General features: G+C 32.2%; 1 protein-coding gene across 1 annotated transcript; it reads left to right on the top strand.

The window, feature by feature from the left end:
- Positions 1 to 826: 826 nt before the first annotated feature.
- Positions 827 to 17310, top strand: LOC129938460 (C3 and PZP-like alpha-2-macroglobulin domain-containing protein 8). The gene is made up of 3 exons (XM_056046045.1): positions 827 to 987; positions 16022 to 16426; positions 16492 to 17310. Exons 1-3 carry the CDS (start codon positions 978 to 980, stop codon positions 16977 to 16979), a joined length of 903 nt encoding a protein of 300 aa, XP_055902020.1. The 5' UTR covers positions 827 to 977; the 3' UTR covers positions 16980 to 17310.
- The last annotated feature ends 1330 nt before the right edge of the window (positions 17311 to 18640 follow it).

Here is an 18640-nt window from a genome sequence, read left to right as displayed (position 1 = left end):
AAATCTTTAAATGAAATCTTTACTTATACAACTCAACTGTATAAGCTTTTTGACTCATATGACCCCCCCTGGATCGTCAATTGGTCAAAAGTTGATGAATTTGTGCTGTGTTTTTGGAATAGGGCAGAATATCCGATTCATATTATGTTGCTGGTCCAATATTCAGTCAAAAGTAGTACTTTTAGCAACAAAGTTTAAGGAAATAAAATACAAATGTTGTTTTTATATTAAAAAAATAAATAATTCAAAATATAATGAGGGTCATATCCATTAACGCAATATGATTAGTCTTGGATTGAAGGGAGTTCCTATGAAAAGGCAAACAAATTATCTCCCAGGGGGGTCATGACCCCTACGACCCCCCTCCCCCTCTGGGCCTGCCATTGCTTGTACCTTATGTCAAAAACATCAATTGTAAATGTAACATCCTTTTTTGCAGGAATCAAATGTTGATACCGAAAAATTACCAATCAACAAACACTAAATAACTGAAAATTGTATAAAACCAAGTATTTTTGAATATAACTGTATCTACTATAATATTTTGACAGCTACGTTAAACATAACGTAACGTAATGCTGTTTGTTTAAATCTAATTCCCGTTAGGTAGTGCGCAAGTTCCATAAGCACCTGTTTTAATATAAATAGAAGATGATGACATCAATAACAGCAAAATCAACAACAACAACAAAAGCTACAACTTATCTGCCTATGAAAAAGCGTCCCAAGCTCCCAAGACGACGCATGGAATCTGACAAATTGTTTGTGTTTTTTGATCGAGCTTTCGAAGCCAAACCAAACTAAACGCAAAACAACACACCGGTCGCGGTGGTGGCTAGTGGCTAGGTTAGACTTTGATTTTGATTCAACTACAAAATCAGTATCTGTTTTAATTTCACCGAGTGAACGTGTGAATTCAAATTTTTCCAAATAATTTATATATTTTCCCAAGTGTTTTAAATTAAAAATAAATCAAAATGCCAATTGGTAAGTAGAGTTTGTGATTAATTATTATTTTTCAAAATCAAGTTACCTGAATACATATTTACTTCTACCAACTTACCCACGCTTAAAGGTTATTGCATTTTAAAGAAACTAAAAAATATCATTGCCGTTTTAAAGTGTGTCACATAGATATTTGTTTCAACAAAAATTGAAAAAAAAATAAAATATTTTGAAATTTTCTTTACTTATAGAAAATTAAGGTGTGGCTTGATTTTCCGTTTGATCAACAATAATAATAAATTGTTGTCAATGCATTTTACATTGATTTCCGTTACGCTTTTAACGATCGCAGTTCTTTTTAACACGTCATTGCGAATTTTAAAACTACAAAGAATAAAAATGCAAATGGCTTTGAAAAGATGACATAATCCAACACAATTTAAAAAATGATACAAAAAGAAAATTGTTTTTGTTTTTCTTTTCTTGTCATGATATATCACCCTATAATTTTTATACTTTGTAAATTCTTTCAAATTAAAGTGGTTTTTCTGCAATAGATGCCTCTACCTACTTTATATTTCTGAAACATTCGCTCACCCATTTCTAGTTCGCCGTTCTATGATTTTCGAATTAATTCCACAGAATCAGGCATTAAGAGAGGGGTCGGTCGCTTTTTGAATATAGAATTAATTTCACATTTTTGAGTGGCAGTGGCTTCATAAAAGAATTCAACGAATAAAAATTGCGTTTGAAAAAAGTGCGGAAAGCAGAAGAATTGCTAACCTTAACCATTGTATTTTTTTTGCTTTGATGATTTGCTTGTTGTTCATCTACGTTATGATAAATGTGCCGGCATTGCGTCGTTTTTGTTGTTGTTGTTTCTCTTTTTATATGTTATTCTGTTGTTGTTTCTATTCTGCGTGCAGCTTGTTTTTGGTTCGCATTATAAATTCCAACCAACCCAAAGATTAATTTATTGAGGTTAATACAAAATTTATGAAAGTCGTGTCAGATCATTTGACTATGGAATTTTTCGTTTGATTATGTTCTTCAAAAACAAATCAAAATAGATGTCGCGTCATCATGAATCATTTGATCACTATACCTATGATGTGTACCTTATTTAAAGCCACATATAGCAAAAGGCACATATTTACATAGGAACAACATTATTTTGGAGCTTTATACCAACCGTTACACATCGTCATCAAAATCATATTTTGTTCAATAAGTTTATTTATGCATAAGATCGATACAAGTTTTTGTGAATTAAAATAAGTTTCGTTTTTCAAACAACTTGAAATTTAAAAACTTGTTTTTGGCTATAAACACAATATTTTTTTTAAACAAATAGCAATTAAATATATATATGTACATTCATAACATTCCAACGTTGCGTTTGTTTACAAACGTCAAAAATGTTTCCAAAAACGTTATAACAGTTTGAAACACTTGTTATTTATTTTTAGAATCGGATACCTACTCGCAGATCGATATGTACCGCATTTTTGAATGGTAATCCAAAAGAAATGAAATACCAATTTTGTTTGCACAAATGACATTTTGTTTCGGATGCCTTTTTAAGGCCCAAATAATGCAATAATGTTATTATTTTTGGCGCAAAATTTAAGTCTGCCTAATACGATACTAAATCAATTTATGTTTAATGTTATGGACTTATCCAAGGGTAAAATTAATTAATTGATTTAGATCTGTCAAAACAAATTTTTTATTTTACATTTTTGACTCATGTAAATTGATTTATTTTTGATTCAAGATGAAATCTGCAGATCTGAGTTTTTTGGCGGATTTATTCCTCTAAGTATTAAAAATAAGACAATTATAAAAAAATGTTTACACGTCCTACACGTAAACTTCCAATTCGCCACGAAAAAAGAAATCAATTTTTGACGGAAATTTGAGCTTGCTCATTTAAAAACTTCTCAAAAAGAAGATGTTGCTTATCTTAAACGGTCTTAGGAGCCATATAAAAACAAGCAATCCGGAAAAATGTTTGAATGGATATTTGATTGTGTTTCCTTTTGTTAGAATTGCAAAATATGTACTGATCGATTGGAAATCACATAAAGAAATATTATATGACATTAATTATTTTATTAACTGGACTCAAACTTATATGTATTTGTAAACATTCCATTTTGAAACGAATCGTATAATAAGTAAATAAGTTTTGATTTGCTGTAACCTACTATAGTTTTTCGTTTGCGATAGAAATCTTTTTGACGCTTACGATAATTTTCCGTCAAGGACTCGATATAACCTTTTTTCTTCGATTTTTTTAACGTCTTTCATAGCGTACAAAACAATTCAATTAATCTTTCCCAGTAATGGATATTCCCACAAATTGAGTGCCCTGATGTCTCTTAGCTTAAAAAGTAGTCTTAGCTAAGAAGCGTAAAGATTTGAGTGCAAGATTTTTTAACAAGCTCTTGTTAAGAGCCTAACATTTTATAAAGTAGCAATTTTCTAAATATTTATCAATTTTAAACCTTTCTTTTTTAAATTAAAGTAGGCTTACAAATTTTTGCGCAAAATAAAGTCCCTATAGACTGGGCTAGATTTTTCGACAGGGAACTCCAATTAATAGGTCCGTTTATGTGTGTTTGCTTTGTTTATTTTCACGAAATGTCACTATTTAGGCACGTTTGGATGTTAGTTTAGCAATTTACTAGTTATCAAAACAAAAAAGAGCCTTTTAAAGTAAGAAAGTTTCGGTGTAGTTTAGTTTTGTTACAAAATGAAAATAAAAACTCAAAAAATACAATGAATTCGGTTACGAAGAAAATTAAGACATGAATGGGACCTTCTATCTATTCTATCCCACATGTAAGCATTTTTGTATATACAAAATATCAGTAATCTCTCTTAATTGTTGTTGAATATATAAAACGATAATTGTAGTTTTGGAGTTTCAAAGGAGGACTTTATTATAAACAATTAATCTGCCAGACGGTTGTCGTTCTACATACATAAATAATGTACATATATACTTTCCACAACAGGCAACGATTTTAGTATCGCTTTTGCACAAAGCACTAATCCAAAGTAGTTTTGGAAACTAAAAATATTTTTGAAGCCAAGTTATGTTCCTTGTGGATAAAATGGAGTTTTCACTTCCTTCCCTTGGACTAAATTGGGTTCATTACTGCACCTAATTTACAAAAATATCAGACATTGAACAAACATTTTGATATTATAGTTTTATCTTCGGCGGCAACAAATGAAAACACAAAAATTGACAATAACAATAAACGTCATAAAATAGTTGATTTGTTTACGAACATTAAATTTTTTTGCAAAATTGCCCATAGAGAAAAACCAAGTCTAATAACATTTTCAAGTTATTGAACAAGCATTATCTTTCGTTGAGTTCATTTTGACTTTTCAGTTCTAGTATAAAGGCCCAACTATAATAGGCATAAACTAGCATATGCGCACATAAGTAAACGTGCGAATACAAAGAATCTCAATATTCTCAATACGAGTGAACATAATGGAGTCTAGCTCCGTTTCGTTCAGTTTTTCTCTGTTTCGTTAACTTAAGCAAACTTAAGCAAGAGCGATCCCAGTCGCTCGCCGCATAAGTAAAATCTGACATGTAGATACGTGAGCAAAATTGCATTATGGCTACCCGCAGTAATTTCACAAACTATAGTGAATTTTCGTTGGGTTTTTGACATAAGCTTATGTTTGCTCATGCCTATTAAAGTTGGGCCTTAAGAGCATTTGGAATATACTCAACGAACTTTTACTGGAAACGATTGAACGAGGCGATAGTGATAAAGTTACGTGAAGCAAATTATTGACGATATCGTTAATGATAATCGTTTTGATGATTATCGTTTCGGAAATTACGGAATGACTCCCCTGATCTGAGCAGTATAACTGAATTCCAAACAGGAATAATTTTCTATTAAAACATATGTAGCTTAATAGTAGCACATATATTTGTATCTTTATTTAAATGGTTAGTTAAAAACTAGGCCACCTAAAACAAATTTAGAACTACTTAGGTATGTCCTTATGTCCTTTTCAAGAAAAATGTTATATCCTTACATATTTTAAAAAATACAAAAGTAATAATACAATGGTTCTTATTTTGTTTTATTAAATACTTTACAAAATTCAGCTGGGATCAAGTATAAGTGACGCATTACCTATATTGTTGTTAGTAGCTGGTTTTTGTTGCTATAATTCGTTGTTAAATTCATCCAATCATAATCGAGGAAGTGAAAATGAATAGGATTCCTTATATCTCATTCAAACACGTACAAAAATATATCCATTAAGATCACATGCAATTAAAATAAAATAAATAAAAACATCAAAAATGGCGCAATTTTTCACTTCTTTTACAAAACAGCGTCATTAAGTAAAATGCCTTTCAATCGTATTTAATTGTGACACTTCTGACGTGACGTGTTGTTTATGTTGTTATTTTTTGTAATAAACTTATATTAGTCATATCATGCGGTCATATATGTATTTTTAAACTAACATACTCGTATCAAAGTATTAAAATCGGTGGGTGTAATACCAAATGTGATAAAAGCTACAAGTTCGAATTAGGATTACGTAAACAAAATTACAAGGTCATTTAATAAAAAATTGTATTCCAAATTAATAGTGGTTACAATAAGTAATTTTAGAATAATGATAATATGACTAATGAGTAATCCCTTCTATGTTTGTATACTTAACTTAGCCAAAATTATAATTTTTCAAGTTTGGCAATGTTAAGGTGCAATTAAAATAAACAAAATAATTGCATCATATTTCATTTCTGCTCTTTTTAGTCTGTAGTGCAAATTATAATATAAACATAAAGAAAAACTGACTCACACTTTTCTCAAATCTAATAATTACTGTATTTAAGTGGGTTTCCTTTCAATCATGTCATTCAAATGCCAAAAGACATCAAGTTGGATACATGCCACGTTTAGGGAACTCAGATTTTTCCTGGAATAAAATAAGTTTTTTTTCTTGTAAAACAATTATTTTGTTTCTATTTATTGGTATAATAATATCAAAATTCCATATTTTAAACCAATAATTGTTTTCACTTAATTTTTAAACTTAAACGTTTCTTTAATTTTTCTATTTATAGTTCTTAATTAAAAAAAATTGAATGGCTTGTTTATGATAATGATGCGCCCTCTTCCACGTAATTTGTTTTGAACTTTCTAATCACAAACGTTATTTTTAATAGCAATTTATAAACTTCTACAATGCCTTTAAAACTTGTTTTATCTTAATTTTTCTCCTCAAGACTTAACTTGGGAATAATAAGTGGATAAGCAAATACTTGTGTGTTCTTTTTTCAATAAGATCATTGTTAGAACTTTGGAGGTTATTATTGGTCATTTCTTTCATATGTTAGAGTAGTTAGAAGTTATGTATCATATTTTGTCTTTAAGTTATAGAATCACGATTTATAAACAATTATGTAGATATTTGTATAATCATCATATTTTTCACAAATATTCTATGCTTATGTAAGAACTTGAATTTTAAGAGGTAACAAAATATTCACAAGGTTTAATTTGCTTATAAATAATATTATGAAAAGGCTAAATAAAAAAAAGTCGTTATAGAGGTAGGGTAGTGGTGATACGTTCTAGTGGAATGATCTCGAGTTTCGTCATGGGCTGTTGTTAACTTATTTTTAGATCCGTTTTAACCAGTGTTGTTATAGAAATTATCATTTTTTCCTGAAGAAAATCTTTCTTAAATTTGTTAAAACCATCCAAGATGTAAGTTCGGAGGCAAAAACACAAATCTATTTTATGTACTTATTTTTAGATCCGTTTTAACCAGTGTTGTTATAGAAATTATCATTTTTTTCTGAAGAAAATCTTTCTTAAATTTGTTAAAACCATCCAAGATGTAAGTTCGGAGGCAAAAACACAAATCTATTTTATGTACCATAGTACTTTTTAAATAGTTGGAGTGTGGGAAGGTGTTGAATTAAAATTTTAAAAAATGTCAGAGAACCTTACATTATTTTGTAAATTGAGCTTTAGAATAGAATGGCTGCGTTCAATCTCGTGTTGGATAGAGTATCTTGGATAGGTGGATTTTTAGATACCTTGTTGAACGAGTTGGATAGCTCTATGGAGATAGCTGTCAAAAAATAAAAACATTTACGCTTCGAAGTCAAAATTGTTGTAAGATAAAACATTTAATGGATAATTCAACTGATTATACTTTCGGCTACTTTTTATTGTTTTTCTTCGATGTTGATAATTTTTTTTTGAAATGTGACATTGACATCACTGCTTCTTTTTCTTGAATGTAGACTAGAGCTCTCAACCGAAGATGATGTCGAGGGCATACTCGGATAGACCCCAGAGTATGACACAAGGAAACTTATTGTTTCGGTGTCACTAACTTGTGCCTCGTTGAGGTAAATTTCAGCCATCATCGCAAAGTATGGCCAATTCATTAGCCCTCGATCAATCGACGTTTTCTTGTTATTGTCTATGTTAATGTTGTAGCGCTTTTTCATATATTTTAATCTTATTTCTAATTCCTTCTCATCAAAAATTAGCCCTTGTTCTTCAAGGACTTTTGCAATTTCTTGAAAAATTGTTCTTCGCCGGGTTTTTGGGCCTCGGAGCTGGTTCTTTCTCTTTCTGCACTCCTCCAAAAAGAGCAGAATGGATTTATGTTCCCAACCTTAAAAAAAGGGAATAGCGTGGTTCTTCTTTGGTGTTTTGAATTATCTGAAAGAATAACTTATCTTTTCTTTCAGCGAGCTTATTTGCTTGTAGCTCAACAACCTGTCCGCCTAGGTCTACTTTTATGCATAAAAACAAAAAAGTTAGATTTATTCATTTCCACAAGATTTATATATATTTACCTGTTTTTTTTTCTACCTCTTGATCAGGATGAGGTTCTTCAACGTCAGAATGCTAGACACTAGACTGGAGATAAGCCCTAGCAAATTGGTCATCTACAAAACGAGAACAAAATAAGTCAATTTTGAAGTTTATATAAATAGATCATAATTACCTTCTAAAATTCGGAGGCAAATAGCTTCTTCATCGTCTTTTATGTACAAAACATCCTCAAATATAACTTCAACTAACATTTTGTATCTTTTTGTTTACCAACAAATACAAAAAGTTGAAATCAATTTTTAAGTTTCTTGAAATTCAACCATGTGTTGAATCAGCTGTTAAATAAAAAAAAATACCACAGAAATTCTTGGATACCTTTGGATTCCCTTTTTGACATCTCAGCTGTTTTTGATCAGCTCTTATTTTACACGTAAACCACTAACAAATAGGTATCCGGATACCCTATCTGTCTGAGATTGAACGCAGCCAATAGGTTTTGACAGACCAGTTTCACTGTCTAAATTAAAGTAAAGACGATTGTCAAATCTTACATTTTTAAATCATCTGATAGCTATTAGCTTAAAATGTGCTGATAATGGCTCCATATACTTTTCAATTTTTGTTCTTAGACTGTTGACTCATAGATATTGTATTATCTATGACAATGGAAACATTTCCAAATGCTTTAAAAATGACATTTGACAGCTTCAAACGTCATCTGAAAAGTTCTTGCAATGCCGTTTCTGGCAATATTGGCTGCGTTTAATCTCGTGTTGGATGGGGTATCCTAGTTAGGTGGATTTTGAGATACCCTATTGAACGAGTTAGATACCTAAATTGAGGCAGCATAACAAAAATTTTTAAAAATTTAACAGCTGTTCACAAAAAGCAGACAAGCATCTAGATTTTAAGGCCCCAAATTAATGTATAATAAAGTTTTGTATAAATAATTTACTGAAAAAACATGCAAATTTGAAATTATTCTTAGGATCCTTCAAATTGAACCATTTTTTGCTGTTCTGTCAGATACCTACATCCTATATCAGAAATTCTTGAATACGTTTGTTTTTTTTTTTGTTGACCTCCCAGCTGTTTTGTATCAGTTTTTCCTTTAGACGTAAAACACTTACAAAAAGGTTTCGGATTCCTATTTTGCAATTTCACACCTTTTAAGATATTTGGGAGCGTTTTTAACTACCTGAAAGATCTGACATTTATCTGACTTAGATGAAGTTCTATTTAAAGGTTAAAAAACACAAAAAATCCTTTTTTTTTCTTTTAAAAGCTTATACAAAAGAAACATTGATCTGTGCGTGGTTTTTTCAGTTTCATCAAATCTTGAAATTCGCTTCCTTATCCTCTTTTATTACCGTTTCGATGTCAAGTTTCTCTTGTAACAATAAAAAAACTTCTATAACAACGCTGTGCACTTGACCAACTGATTGGAATTATAGGTATTAAGCTTAAACAAATTAAATGTTCATGTCATTAGCTATAAAAAAAAACAAGCTAGTAAAATTAAAAAAAAAAAACAATAAAATTCAAACAATCAAGTGGTTTATCAATAAAAATAACAACCACACAACTTACACTCTATCGACATCTGCACTGGCTCCAAACAAAAAGGTCAAGAATATTGAAAGACGCAATCATTCCATTCCAAGTTCAAGGGTAGATGAACTAATAGCTCTTGAAAGAAAAGTTAAAACCTTTGCGAAAGTTGAGTCATTCAATAAAGAATTTAAATAAAAATAAATTGTTGATGTAAAAATGATTTCACACAGCAAAAATTTTCCATTGTTTTGGTTTTAGACGAAAAGTGTAAAATCTATAAATCAGACTTTTCTATAGTAAAGATGACGACATGTTTTCTTATACAATTCACTTTTTGAAGAAAAAAATCGAATTTCAAGGAAAAGATTTAGTACAGTGGTAGAGGAATAGCGCATAGAGAATATTAAATGGCAGATAGTTGTTGTTCGAGGTGATGTCATTCTCATTTTTCAATTTGTTGTATAAAACTATACATTTACGAGGCGATGCGATGGTGTTATTTATTAATGTAGATTGTACAAGTTTATAAACTCATAGACATAAATAAAGTACCTTACCTTCTAGCTTGTACTTAAACTTATTTAATGGAAGTTTTGAAGTCGGTTATAAGAATACACTTCTGCCAAACATAAGCAATGTACCCTATGTCGGTCAGGGCAAGAGTGCTAATTTACGAGTAATTGTATTGTTGTGCTTAAATAAAAGTTGGGTAGGGAGATAGTTATCACGAAAAGTAGCAACCTATTTATAAAAAGTAACAACAAATTGTGAATTGTATTATTTCTATTCTCTCTTTCGAAGTGGAAGTTTATGGAAATGGTTGAATTGATTTAAATTATTTTTATTATAGCTACCTATGAGAATTTTTAGTTGTTCTTTGGAGAACTAAAATAGTTTTGATATTCGTTAGACGAAAGGTTCACTTGACCATTCTACCTACAGCATAATGCTTAACGGAGCTTTTCAGTCATTTCAGCATTAGTAAATTAATCAGATTTATTTTGAGAAAATATACAATCATTTCCTGCCACCTGCCACCAGGGTTAACCACCTATGCTAATTAATCTTCCAAGTTATATAACTTTTTGATACTTATTCAAAATATGAAAATAATAAATTCAATCGATGTTTATAATCTTTTGTGTTCTTTGCTATTAAGTCAGTTAAAAAATCAAATTAATGTGAAAGAACACTTTAACGCCTATTTTTCTGCAAACATTTTTCCATTCGATCTTACAAAAAAAAGTGACTGGGATGCGACCAACACTGATAACTTCTCATCCCGTCTGTCGATTTGTCTTGCTTAAAAGTTTGTCTATATGTACTCGTATCAATTTTTACCAAATTTGCGAACAATTGTTTGTAGATTTTATTTTTTATGAAAAAACGGACTGTTGGATTTTTATATAAAAATTACTGAATATCGAAAACAATATTTTCTGTGAAATAAAATAAGTTTGAAGCCAATATTTTTAATTTTGAAAAGCTATTCGAGCCGAAAGTAAATTTTTACCAAGTTTAAGTAAAAAACCTGTCAATTCGATTTTCGAATGTTGAAAACAATATTTCTTATAAGATAAAATTAGTTTGAAGCCAATATTTCAAATTTTTAAAAAGATATTTTAGTCGAAAATCAATTATTACCAACTTTTGTTAATTTTTTTAGGTTTTTATTTTTTTGTACTAAAACTGTCAATTCGATTTTTCTCCAAATTTTATCAGATGTCAAAAACATTATTCTTCGTTGCACAAAATTGTTTTGGAGGGGAAATCATATTTTAGTGGTAAAATTTTGGAGGTTACAAATTTTTTTTCAGTTTTTTTGATTTATAAAAAAACCCGTTAAATGGATTTTTTTTTTCAAAAAATATATTTCTTTGATATCACGTTACAATATATTATATACAATTTAATTCAAATCTCTAGCGTTTTTGGTTCACAAGATATTTAGGGTTAACCAAAACTTTCACCTTTTTTTCAAACTGCTATGGTAAGAAAACCACCCACGAAATTTTCTTGAGAGCCCTTTCTGCCTTCTGGTTCATGAGCTATGGACAACGAAAAAACGTCACGGACGTACGAACATACGTACACTCGCACGCACAGACATCTTTTTAAAAACTTTTATTTCGACCCGGTCCCTAGAGGACCTTGAAACGTCCAGAAATGTCAAACTTTTCTATTTGACAAATCGGACCCATTACAATAACTATGGGAAGTTAATAAATTGATTCATTTCTGATTAATACGTGTGAACATTTTTATAGAAATTTACGCTGAATTGCACCCCAACTCGGCTGTCATCAGTAAGTTTGATTACATTTGAAAATTTAATTGGTGAAACTACATTTGGCCAGTTTATATTTCTAAGATTTCTGAAAATTTTGTCAGGGGGATTAACAGAGCAGGAGAATGAAATATAAACACAATTCACTACCCATTTAATCAATCACATAGCAATCATATTACACTTTTTGTTCTTCCTTTTTAATAATTGTGCCCTAGAGAATTCTTAAGAAATTAAACCATACAAATTATCTCCTCACATTTTTGACAGCAAAAGTGAGAAATTTGTATATAAAATGTTGTTTATATTTCTGAGAATTCGGAAATCTCTGACACCTAGGGTACGTAGTGTTAAAAAAAAATAGGAGTGCCTGTTCTTTTGAGATTAATTCGTGGCTCAAAAGTTGTATATATAACAAGAATTACAGTCTTTTTATTAATTATGCTTAAAGACTACTTTGTTTACAACAAATAAGGTGGTAAAAATATGAATTTTATCAAAATAAAGTAAAAAAAAGTTCAAAGTAATAGGAGTACACAAAATAAAGTATAAAAAAAATGAAGAAAATATTCAACGTTAAGATTGTTTTCTCAGTATTTTATGGAAAACCCTCTGTTTTTTATAATTGCTGTTCATCTGCGTGGCATAGAGTTCACAAGGGCCTGACAACGGTCAACTGGAATTTGGTTCCATGTTTCCTCGACTGCGTCCCACAACTGCTTCGAATTCAAGGGTCTTTGTCAAGAAACACCCTTTTTCACATCTACACTTACATTTTCTATGGGATTGAGCTGGCCAGTTCATGACCTCAACCCCAGAGACCGGAAAGCATTCCTTGGCAGACTTACTGGTCTTGTTGAAATATCCATTTAACCGGCTTATTCGAACTTGCATACTGGTCCATCGTGCCAATGATTTGATGTATGGAACCAACACCAGCATGTGAGAAACTGCCCCTGCCATCACTTTAGCACTTCCATGCTTTACCGTTTTAATAGTGTACCGAGGCTTAAACTCGGAATTTTCTGGACGTCGTCGTCGGGCGTATTTCCTAGAGCCAGTTCTTCCGAATAAAACAATTTGGGTCTCGTCAGTTCACAAAATGTTTCGCCATTTCTCTGCAGGCCAATTAACATGGCTCTTTGCAAATTTCAATCGAGTTTTTTTGTAAGCATCGGCACTGCGAGCAGAAAGATTTTGTTCCAACAATCGCCTTCTTATTGTTTCTCTACTTACTGAAAGTCCTAGATCTTCCTGGATCATCTTAGAGGACGCAAAAGGATCCTTTTAACTGTAGCGAACAATACGACGATCGTCATTTTTACTTGTTTTTCGTTTCATTCCCCAGGTTTCGACGTTTTATTTCATATTTTATAGCATAGGCGATCATTTAGTCAGAGCACCCCAACATCAACTTTATATCCATTCTTATACGTTTTTCCTTCGTTTCGCAACTTTTTATGATTTCTCGTTTTTCGTCAGTGCAGTGCTTTCCTCAGCCCACAAAATAACCAAACTTGCTTAGATATTCGATATTCCAACTATTTAATTAAGATACTTAAGGCCCAACTATAAAAGGCATAAGCAAACATAAGCTTATGTCAAAAACCCAACGATAATTCACTTAAGTTTGCGAAATTACTGCATAGCCATAATGCAATTTTGCTCACGTATCTAAATGTCAGATTTTACTTATGCGGCGAGCGACTGGGATCGCTCTTGCTTAAGTGTGCTTAAGTTAACGAAACTGAGAAAAATTGAACGAAACGGAGCTAGACTCCATTATGTTCATTCGTATTGAGATTCTTTGTATTCGCACGTTTACTTATGCGCGCATATGCTAGCTTATGCCTATTATAGTTGGGCCTTTAAGCAAGAGCGATCCCAGTCGCTCGCCGCATAAGTAAAATCTGACATGTAGATACTCGAACAAAATTGCATTATGGCTATGCAGTAATTTCGCAAGCTTAAGTAAATTTTTGTTGTGTTTTTGACATAAGCTTATGTTTGCTTATGCCTTTTATAGTTGGGCCTTTACTGATTACTTTTTTTAAAGTTTTTTGTTTACACATGGTAAAAAAAAAACTATTATTTAGAACACAATGTATAAACTATAAACTGGCCAATTTTCTTCCCCTGACAAAAAACTTTTGGCAGGTTCAAGTGACCAAAGGCAAGTTTATTGTATGTGATTGGCCAGCTGTCAAAAAATTGCCATATAACGCAGCTCTATTGTAAAGTTGACTGAAAACAAAAGTAAGGAAAAAAATCTTCCTTTCAGTCGAGTCAAGACTTCGTATGTAAAAATATCAGCTGATCATGTATTTTAGTTAAACTGAAAGCGGAACTTCATAACTCTATGATTCATATTGAAAATAGTATAGGTGGTGGACTTGTTTAAGGTGATAAATTATTGTCATATTTTTGATAGTCACATTGACTATCGCCGAAATTTCCGTCTGCGTAAGATATTTCAAAAAAATTCATGTCGATTAAACAAATTTTGATTCGAATGGTCGAAATTCATTGTTGCCACAGTGAAATTTTATAGTTCCTATAATATATTAAAAAAAAGTACCAAATTGGGATCTAATTATAATTTTCTTTTCTTTTTTTGGAATGCTGGACAAAATAATGTTTTTTTTAACGGTTTTATTATTAAAAACTACTAAAATGGTTCTAAAACATTAGATTAGGGGATTTATATTTTCAAGTATGTTTGACATATGTATATGGTTTGATGAATATTTGACGGAAACTAGATTTATCCACACAAAATAAATGAAACCCTTTAATTTTATTTCTTATGATTTGCACAACTTTTCATAGTCATGCGTTCATAATCTCGAATTTGCTTGTCCAATATGCAACATAAACAGTTTGTCTCACTTACACGGTAACGTCACACTACAAATGTGAAGATTCACTCTTTTGCTACTGTCTACTAGTACAAGAATTATGAGTGAAAATTAAAGTTAACGTCCTTAAAGTTGCAGTCACCGACTTCGCATTCGCAGATATTGCTCGTTTGTGAAGTTAAACATGATGAAAATGTTGAGTTTACTTATGAAATTGACAATGACAGTTCGTTGATTAGTGAAAAGGGTGCGTTCGCAAATTAAATTAATAGTTGTCAGGTCATTATTTAAAAAAAAAAACGATATTTCAAATTTCGTCAAGGATATTTGGCATTCTTATTGATGTAGCTTCACATTTTCATAGTCAAGTCAACCACTGCATTTGTCAAACTCATTTGAGAATGTGATTTCCCTTTTCAGAAGCGTTTCGAATACGTCTGGGCTTATGGTTCAGAAAGTATACATTTAGTTTTTAAATGACAATTCCTCCCCAAATAGCATATCAACTACGATGATGAAGATTTCTTAAGTAAAGCTCTAAGTTTAGTCTAAATTTGCGTTCAATGAACGCACTTGTGAACGTTCTCAATACCTAAATCTGTCAATTTTGGCATTTGCAAATTGGTATTATAGGAACGTTTGAGGCTTAATAGTAATCTAATATGACATGACTTACAAAATGCATAATATGACATTTCATATAATTTGTATTTATGTTATTTCAATATCCCGTATGTCAACCACCATAAAATAAAAGACTATACCCACAAAATTTGCCTTTTTAAAGAAATAACTTTTCAGATGCAAAGATACCCAATCTCGTGAGCTACTTATAACCATTAAGCACTTAATTTGTCTTCAACGAGAGCCCACTCACAGACTATCTAAATAACCCTCATACACAAATATATACTTTGTTAAATTATAGCTCGTCATATCACATAATTAAACGTAATTAGAACTACTATGGGATCCTCTATCGCAATTTCGCAATTATTTAAAATATCATGACTAATTTTTGTTTCAAGTAGCTGGGCAAATATATTTTTATTGAGTTGAATTTTAACTACGACGCGACGCGAAGATGAACAACGAAACAAATGATTAAATCTGTACATGCCATAATAAATTTTGTACTATAATACATGAGGTCATAATTAAGCTTTTAAGAGTCATCTTACATGCACACCCATCCTCTCTAATGTCTAGATTACTAGTACATAAGTCTGCACGTCTACCACAGAAGGATTACATTACAAGTTACCAAGTTCCGATTTTGATACAAAATTACAATAAATTATAGCTACGCAATGAAAATAATGATTCATCTAAATTATCACCATCATATAACTCCTAAAACTAAACTACGATTTGCTTAATTTTGCTTCATTTGGATTGACGGTTTTTTCTGGAATACTTCGTGTGCCTATAAAGAATTTTATACTATTTATAAATTTTTATAACCAAAAGCGAAGTGATACTATTTTTCTTTATTTGTTTTTCGACTCTTGCAGAAGTCAACACTCCCGACAAATTGGAATATATTTTCTACCCAGCATCCAGTGGTTGCTTCACCTTCAAGGTTCGTTCAGCAAGCGATGCCCATTTGGCTCTTACAAGCGGACCTCATGAATCAGACCCAATGTTTGAGGTCTTCTTGGGTGGCTGGTCCAACAGTAAATCGGTCATTCGCAAGAACCGCACCAAGCCCGATGTTGTTGAGGTGAACACACCTGGAATTCTCAACGCTGGAGAATTCCGTGGTTTCTGGATTCGCTGGTACGATAATGTGATCACTGTTGGACGTGAGGGTGAAGCTGCTGCCTTTATGTCTTGGGAAGAACCCGGTATGCATCCAGTCAACTATGTAGGAGTTTGCACAGGATGGGGTGCCACTGGTACCTGGTTGATTGATGAAGGTAAGTGCTCTATTTTTTCACTGACTTAAGAATGGGAATCATGTGAATCATGTTTTTTTGTGTAGATCAATGTTCCGCCCAAGCTTCAGCTCCAGTTATGGGATTCTCACCCCCAACTGGCTCTGGTCCCGGCTGTTGGGTTCCAGCTGCTAACGGCGCTATTCCACCAGGTGCTATCGAAGGAGGTTTCGATGGATCAGAACAATTGTACATTGCCCGCGCCGTTCACGAAGGAGCTCTTATTCCCGGTAAACTCCATCCATCACATGGTGTCACCTACGTGGCATGGGGAGGTGGTGAACATGGACACCAGGAATACGAAGTATTGTGTGCCTGTGGTGGTAACTGGGTAGCCATTTCCGGTGGCGATATCCCTCCAAATGCTCTTCCAGCTGGTGAAACCGAAGATGGTGAACCATTGTTCATTGGACGTTGCAATCACAACGGATCAATTGTTGTCGGCAAGGTGCAACCATCCCATGGGAAGTGCTACATTCCATACGGTGGAGAGGAAGTGGCCTTCAGTGACTACGAAGTCTTTGTGAGCAACTAAATTTAATGAAACAAAACAAACTAAAATATAAAATAGAATATAGCACACGCCGTAAATTATTAATGTGAAACAATAAATTAAAAAAAGTAATAAGTTGGAACATTTTGCCAACATTTATAACATCCTAGTGGCTTTAATAAAAATCAAATTAGAATCTCCTGCAGTAGTGCCTTGATGGAGAGCACAGCTTTCATATATACTACAATAATGTATTCATATTATGGGATTGCAGTTAAATGTTAAATGAATCTCTCAGATGATATTAAAATTACACTTAATTTTATATATTTTTTGCAAACTGTTAAATAAAATCTAAAGATGTTATAAAAAAGTTGTGACTGTTTTTTAAATTAAGCCTCTTCAAACGTATCAATCAGGACTTCTACTCCATGAGGAACATACATAGGTTGGTAAATAAATCCCAGTCCCACGGTCGAAATGATTTACCCAAATGTGACAATTCTGTTGCCGAAATGTTGTTTTGTCTTTTTGACGTTTGAAATTTTTATAACAAACCAATAATGATGGTTTTTGTAAGTTCTTTTTTTGAAAACTAATTTTAGCTTGATCCAAAACATTTTCCAAAAAGTAAGGAAAGTTAAAAATTAAAAATATGCTAGAAATTCAATGCTTTAAATAAAACGACAAATACTTAACACCATTTGGCCCTTTTAATGAAAGGAAAGTATTTCAACTTATCGCTTTTTTAACAAAACCAGGGGAAAGAAGTTGCTATAGAATTTGTTGAAAATATAATTCCTATTTCTCAATAGCTTTCGCTATTTCTAGGACCTATAAGAAACCTCTATTTCCTAAAAGTGTATTTTTACTTTTCGCAACAGCATTTATTTTAACCTTTAAGTATTTATATAAAAGAGAAGCACAGCTTAAATAAAACTTTAAAGAACTCAATAATATTGCTGAAATAGCCTCTTCCTTGATACGAGGGGCGTTCAATATATTCTCGGTATCGATATGAAGGAAAATTCGAATTCAATTTAAATTGTTTTTATTTTTCAATATAATCTCCCCTAACATCAATCCATTTGTTACATCTTGAGATAAGCTTTTTTAAACCCTCAAAAAAATAAGTTTCCTCTTTCCCTGCAAAATACCCATTTATTTCCGACTTGAGTTCTTCATCATCCGAAAATCTTTTTCCACGAAGACATTTTTTCAAATCCGGAAACAGGAAGTAATCACTAGGGGCAAGGTCTGGACTATAGGGTGGATGTTGAATTTCTTCAAAACCACAATCTCGCACAGCAGCCTTGGAAACTCGCACCGTGTGAACAGGAGCGTTGTCATGAAGAAGCAACACACCCGCTGCGAGTTTACCCCGTCTTTTCTTTTTAATTTCCTCCCGCAAATTATGCAAAGTGGAAGCGTAGGATTTGGCGTTGATGGTTTCACCTTTTTTTTGTACTCAATGAGTAAGATTCCCTTTGAGTCCCAAGAAACTGTGGCCATGAGCTTCCCGGCAGACGGAGTGACTTTGAACTTCTTCGGGGGGTCTGTTCCTTTTTTATGCCACTGCATGGACTCTTGTTTGCTTTCAGGGTCATAGTGGTGAACCCATGTTTCGTCCCCAGTAACAATCCGATGCATAACACCGTCCACGTTCTCACTACACATCTCCAAAAGCTCTCTACAGCATGCGA

This window comes from Eupeodes corollae, chromosome 1 (genome assembly GCF_945859685.1).
Source record: "Eupeodes corollae chromosome 1, idEupCoro1.1, whole genome shotgun sequence".
Lineage (NCBI taxonomy): Eukaryota > Metazoa > Arthropoda > Insecta > Diptera > Syrphidae > Eupeodes > Eupeodes corollae.
The sequence above is the reverse complement of the archived record's forward strand: the minus strand, read 5'-3'. Positions and strand labels throughout refer to the sequence as shown.